Genomic DNA, 7145 nt, shown 5'->3' with positions numbered 1-7145 from the left:
ATTCCCACATGCTTAAGCCGAATTCGAACCGCGGTCGCCTTGGTATGAAGCCTCTGACTACATCACTCGGCTATTAAGCCCCTAATTATTATAATTTCCAACAACAACAACAACAACAACTCAAAAACACAATATATTCATGCTCCTGTCACTCTTGTTTATTAGTAGTCTGTCCAGTAAGAAGACCTGTCTCGTGTTCGATTGAGCATCTTACTTGTATGGGAATAGTCCAATGTAATTAGAAGTTATTATCTAAAAACCATCTTCCAAAATTTTATTATAACTATTAATTACAATACGATACATACTACTTAACTTTCCTAGGACATCTGAGATGGTGGTGGTGGTGGTGGTGGTGATTATTGTTTTAAGAGGAAGTACAACTGGACATATGAGGTAACTAGATTTAGGTTCCCAGCAAAATAGTCAAATCTTATAAATTAAGCTACAACTCTTCAGTACCAGTTGAAAAATGATTCCAACCACTTATCTTGTGGATCTTCTGGGGTTCTCTTCACAAACTTTCGACTCAATGGACAGCCGTGTTTCCCTGTAACAGACAAATTATTTATGAACGAAACATATTATCAGCTATTATTTTAAGAAATAAGTATGGGCATTTTTAAATATAAGATAAATGTGTAAGTTGGGCCTTTTATCACTTGTCGGTCTTATATTTGAGTTTTGGGTATTGTCTCCCTAATGTTAGTAATGTAATTAATTGAACATAAGTCCAAGTCTTCGATACTTTACTTCAGATGAAATTTGAAGCTTAATATATTACTAAAATGAAGTCTCCGTTTGATTTGATTCCAGTTCACGCGACCGATTAGAGTATAAAAATAAAACTAGCGCCCATATATAGAAACGTTCTAATAATAATAATAATTTCGTGTGGCTATTTCTAGCCGAGTGCAGCCCTTGTAAGGCAGACCCTCCGATGAGGGTGGGCGGCATCTGCCGTGTAGGTAACTGCGTATTATTGTGGTGGAGGATAGTGTTATGTGTGGTGTGTGAGTTGCAGGAATGTTGGGAACAGTACAAACACCCAGCCCCCGGGCCATTGGAATTAACCAATGAAGGTTAAAATCCCCGACCCGGCCAGGAATCGAACCCGGGACCGTCTGAACCGAAGGCCAGTACGCTGACCATTCAGCCAACGAGTCGGACAACGTTCTAATGAGAAAGACATGTTGAATACCTCCGAGCCGAGAATAAATGAGAGCAACAGCTAAATATCATTCATCGAACGAATAGCGTTACTGGCATCGCTCTTTTCTCAAACTGTATAGTCATAAATTCATTATAAAACCCACATTAATGTTTGAATTCTAGAGATCTGTTTCATTAAATCTTGTGTGTTTTACGTACTTTCTACTTCTACTGTATTAGTGAAATAAACGTTAGTGCCATAATTTCGCTCTAAAACACACAAGATTTATCTTTAGTGCTATACGAATAAATCTGTGAATGCCCTGCTACTCAGTACACTTAATGGGGTAACTATTGTTTGTGTGTATATACTGTAATATATGTTCAGTCTTCAACCCGAAGGCTGGTTGGATCCTCAACAGGTCCACCATTAGCTGCCATAGATGGCCTAGACATCACTGAAGATGAGTACTAGGGAAATGAGAAGTGAGGTAGTTTCCCGCTGCTTTCCTCACTGAGCCAGAAGTTGCTGTTACATATCAGTCTGCCAAGGAAGAATGGCATTACAAGCTCATACATGCTTGTAGGATGCTAAAATTTATTATTTAACCACCTATTCAATATATTAAATTTTTTATACAATTAGAAATTGATAATTGTTACCTTAAAAATGTGAGACATGTTTCGCCTTTCATAGAAGGCACCGTCAGTCACTGTACCTCCTCAAGATTAAATCAGGCACCTGATTTAAAATTAAAGTATAATTACTAAGATCTAATATTAACATTTTTACAATAGGAGTAGTCCAAGGAAAAGAATACAATATTTGGTATTAATGTGTATAACAACAATATCAGCCGTTGGCTGTTGATTACTAGTTGTGTAAGGAACATATACAGTGCTTAGTAGCAGTGGTCTGATGTGAAAATTATTTAAATGTATTTAAATTTATTTACATTTAAATTATTTAAATGTTCAAATCAGACCACTGCTACTAAGCACTGTGTATATGTACCTTTGCCACAACTAGTAACATTGAAGTATTGTATACATATTAATACCCAACTTGCATTCTTTTTCCTTTTACACCAAGTTAAATCACCAATTACTTATTGCAAGCCATAATTCTCGAACATAAGACTTCAACCAGATAGTTGTTCCAATATTACGACTTTACTTCGGAGTAAAGTCTCACTTAACATTCTCTCAAATTGCTGGTTTATTTTTCCTAACATTCCAAATAATGTAATATTTAAATTTTCAAATCAGACCACTGCTACTAAGCACTGTATATGGTCCTTACATAACTAATAATCAACAGCCAACGGCTGATATTGTTGTTATACACATTAATACCAAATATTGTATTCTTTTACTTAGACTACTCCTATTGTAAAAATGTTAATATTATATCTTAGTAATTATACTTTAATTTTAAATCAGGTGCCTGATTTAATCTTGAGGAGGTACAGTGACTGACGATGCCTTCTATGAAAGGCGAAACATGTCTCACATTCTTAAGGTAACAATGATCAATTCCTAATTGTATAAAAATGTTAATGTATTGAATAGGTGGTTAAATAATAAATTAATTAGCATCCTACAAGTATAGTATCTTCAATACGGAACCATAATGATCACTTGCAATAGCTCTGGGGCAAATATTCATTTATAGGAAGGGGAGTTAGGGATTGGAATAACTTACCAAGGGAGATGTTCAATAAATTTCCAATTTCTTTGAAATCATTTCGGAAAAGGCTAGGAAAGCAACAGATAGGGAATCTGCCACCTGGGCGACTGCCCTAAATGCAGATCAGTATTGATTGATTGATTGATTGACTTTCATAATGTCAAATCCAAGGAAAAGACTGAGACAGATCAATGAAAGTAACAAAATTGCTCTAGCCCATACCAGAAGACATGGTGCACTGTAAACACTAGATCTCTCCAGCAAAGGCATGGGGTAACTATTATTTCCCACTAAAACAATCATCATCAATAAACCATCTCACTACCGTGAGTGGTAGTAATTTAGTGTGTGTGTGTGTGTGTGTGTGTGTGTGTGTGTGTGTGTGTGTGTGTGTGTGTGTGTGTGTGTGTGTGTGAGAGAGAGAGGGGGGGGGGCATAGTTTATTTATGAGGAAGTTGGAATTACTTACCTGGACCATAGCCGTGGTGCGCCTTATCGAACCAGTGAGGTGGTGGGCCTTGAAATCGCCAGTGAAATGGGAAGCCACCACGAAACTGGTCTTCCTGAGATGACCAATGTTGACGCCAGTCATGTGAGAATCGCCAGTGACAACCATGATTATGATGATGGTGGTGACGATGCTGATCTGATACCTGTGATTCTTCTTGATGATGACGCCAGTGATGTGCAGCAGGGCTATGATGCCACCGATGAAATGGTGGCTGATGATTCCTTGGAGCTTGTTCGTCACTAGTAGTCATTTCTGTAGAAGCAAGTAAAATACAAAGTCCAGTCAGTCAGGATATACCGTATTTGAGGAACAGACACATTATAATATTTCAAATAAATAAGCAAATGATGACGTGGAAACATCGTAATTTACATTTAAACACCCTTTACTGCCAACCGACCGCGCCAATATTCGATCTTGCAACTTTCATCACAGAAGGCGAGTGCGCAATAAACTAAGGCTTGAAATTAGTCAAGAGATTAACTGTCTTATTATTATTATTATTATTATTATTTCCGCCTCCATAGTGTATCAGTTAGCACGATTAGCTGTTGTCCTCAGAGGTCTGGGTTCGATTCCCGGTATTGCCAGAAATTTAAGATTGACAAGAGGGTTAGTATGTGATTAAAAGGGTACATGCGGCTCACTCCATTGGAGGGTGTGCTGGAAAAGAGCTGCACCACCTCGTTACGAGGCCATTAATTTATATTTTCACATCATCAATTATTATTAATAATAAAATTATTTTATTATTATTATCACCATTATCATCTTGCTTAAAACTATTTGAGCTCAGCAAATTTCTGCGCAGTAGGTGCTACCTTACCTACACAAACCCGGTGGGAATATCTCCTCTAACGGTTAAGGGACCACCAGTGAATCGTGCAGTCCTAACCACCTGAACACAAGGAGGATCACGAATCAGAATATGCCCACTCCTGTTCCCTAGCGACTGATTATCCTTACTCTCAGGATCACTTACTTACTGGACCATTTAGCCAATGCCCAGGATTCACGAACTAGGACGTGGCTACAGTAACCCACACCACGAACCGTATTATAATATTTGAGTTAATAAATATTTACACTTAGTACGGCAATAAATATGTTGTTACCAAAGACTTAGGACGAAGTATATAAGGTTTGGCAGTGATTCCTCCGTACAGGAGTCCGCCGAGTGTGTGTCTGGAAGTGAACCGTAATTCAATAACTCTAGATCTTAAAGAGATGGTTCAGTACAACCATCTAAAAAGAAAGAAAAAATGGCATATGGCTTTTAGAGCCGGGAGTATCTCGCCAAGTACAGGGCTTTTGATTTGACTCCCGAAGGAGACCTGCACGTCGTGATGATGAAACGATGATGAACACGACACATAGACCCAATCTCCGTGGCAGCGGAATTAACCAATGATGGTTACAATTCCCGACCTAGCCGGGAATCGAACACGGGACCCCTGTAACCAAAGGCCAGCAAGCTAACCATTTAGCTATAGAGCCGGACAGAAAGAAAGAAAGAAAGAAAGAAAGAAAGAAAGAACGAAAGAAAGAAAGAAAGAAAGAAAGAAAGAAAGAAAGAAGCTGCAGATGCAAACTCGTATTCTCATCCTGAGGCGGTGCAGTTCTTTTCAGGCATACCCCCCATTGGAGGTGAGTTGCATGTACCATTTCAGCCGTTTACCAGCCCTCCTGGTATATAGAACCCGGGCCGCCGAAGACGGCAGCTAGCAACATTAACCATTACGCTACGGAGGCGGACAGCTGCAGATGTACAGTAGTAAGAACAAATATAATGCTAAGGAGCGTTTGTACTCACCTGTTCCCGTTGTAGAGTTCGCCTCGATTACGAATCCCACTTGCCGTGTACCTACTATAAATACCTCCCGCTGCATGATGCAATCTCTGGAGATAATATGTACACACATGACGAAACAATCCTCTTGATATCGAAATATAGTACGGATTTTAACAATTTCAAAGTACATCCAAAACCGTGCATATTAAGATGTACTAGGAATAAGGTAGAAAGTCGAAGATATAACGTTCAATCCCCTGCCATACGGACTATCATGCTGATCATTCATAAATTATTTTCTTGCATATTTTTTCCACCAACCATTGGAAAATTCTTCGATTTTACAGTGTTTCAGGAAATATTTTCTAACCAACTGAGTGGCACAGTCAGTTAGTCGTTGCCCTTTTATTTTCAAGATTCAATTTTGGATGAGGTTAGTGATATTTGAAGAAGTTTGAATGCAACAACATAGCGTCGGTAGCTTAGGAATGAAATTCAAACACTCTGGCCTCTCTTAAAATCTACAGCAATTGAATGGACATATTATTATTTATTTCTTAATTTGTTTACCCTCCAGGGTTGGTTTTTCCCTCGGACTCAGCGAGGGATCCCACATCTCCCTCCTCAAGGGAAGTGCCTGGAGCGTGAGACTTTGGGTCGGGGGATACAACTGGGAAGCAGGACCAGTAGCTCGCCCAGGTGGCCTCACCTGCTATGCTGAACAGAGGCCTTGTCGGGGGATGGGAAGATTGGAAGGGATATACGACAAAGAGGGAAGGAAACAGCCGTGGCCTTAAGTTAGGTATCGTCCAGGCATTTGCCGCAAACCACCGAAAACCACTTCTAGGATGGCTGAGGAGGAAATCGAACCTCCCTCTACTCAGTTGACCTCCCAAGGCTGAGTGGACCGCGTTCCAGCTCTCGTACCACTTTTCAAATTTCGTGGCAGAGCCGGGAATCGAACCCGGGCCTCCAGGACAGCTAATCACACTAAACACTACACCACAGAGGCGGACATTATTATTATTATTTTTATTATTATCGTTGTTGTTGTTGTTGTAAATGTGTAAGAGTTATTGGATTACTTGTAACGATTACATTTTCAGGAACTTTTACTTATTATCTCATACAAAAAGTAATTTTTACTTTAACTTACTTCTTGAAATAAAATTATAATCCTTACATTCTAGTAATCGTTAATTTCTAGTAATTATATACCGGTACATCGCACGGAAGCAGAAACGAAAAAAAAAATATTGAAGATAGCTTTTTCAGTTCTATTACAGTAAAACCAGCAACTTCACCAATGCTGAATGATGTACTTTTGCCTCTCCAGTTCTTCCAAAGACATCATACTTATCCCAACGATGTTGTTAAAATTAAACGTAGGTATTCCTTCAAATGCCCCTGTAAGGCGTCTTATCAGTAAATGTACTTTCCTCCCGAGAGGTCTAGGCTTAGCAATGAGAACCGCCTCTGTCGTGCTGTGGTTAGTGTGATTAGTAGGGCCCGTATTTTTTTTATAAATTGTATCATAAATATATCTTTCGTGAATCTGCATATGTGATAATATTGTATAACTGAAAATACACTTACCAAATGCATTTTTCTTTGTCTTCAATTACATCAAAATGTGATTTAAATTCTAAGTAAACTTCACGCCAGGCATTTCTTGTCGCATTTCGATCTTTATAAATGCAGTAGCATTTATAAAGAGTGGCCGATGACCTCGATGTTAGGCCCCTATAAACAGCAAGCATCATAATCATCATCATCAATTATGATCCACTTTGTGGAGAAAACATTACAGTTTTATTCCATTTTATCCGGCTGAAACTAGGAATTATTTAGAAAAAAACAATTAGTACAAGCCCTGCTGTCTTATCACCTAATACTTTCTATCATTTTTCTTTAATTATCAATAAAACTATTAGTGGAAATTCGTAAAAATGCCGTTCATCGCGGCTAACAATTTGTATAGTGCCACAGCAAGTAGTGGA

General features: G+C 38.7%; 1 protein-coding gene across 2 annotated transcripts in view; it reads right to left on the bottom strand.

Annotated features, from left to right (window-relative positions):
- Positions 1-245: 245 nt before the first annotated feature.
- The window catches only part of LOC136876202 (uncharacterized), a 105889-nt gene continuing 98989 nt past the window's right edge, over positions 246-7145 (bottom strand). The window contains exons 1-3 of one of the 2 annotated variants that reach the window (XM_067149952.2): positions 5167-5257; positions 3312-3605; positions 246-550 (exon numbers count right to left, since the gene is read on the bottom strand). In XM_067149952.2, coding sequence (XP_067006053.2) covers positions 456-550; positions 3312-3605; positions 5167-5242 — 465 coding nt within the window. In that variant the 5' untranslated portion in view covers positions 5243-5257 and the 3' untranslated portion in view covers positions 246-455. Of the gene's footprint in view, positions 551-3311; positions 3606-5166; positions 5258-7145 lie in introns of those variants that run through there. The other variant, XR_010860549.2, reaches the window with a different exon arrangement.

The sequence above is a fragment of the Anabrus simplex genome, chromosome 6 (assembly GCF_040414725.1).
Source record: "Anabrus simplex isolate iqAnaSimp1 chromosome 6, ASM4041472v1, whole genome shotgun sequence".
Classification (NCBI taxonomy): domain Eukaryota; kingdom Metazoa; phylum Arthropoda; class Insecta; order Orthoptera; family Tettigoniidae; genus Anabrus; species Anabrus simplex.
Note: the sequence above shows the minus strand (reverse complement) of the source record. Positions and strands in the feature narration are given on the sequence as shown.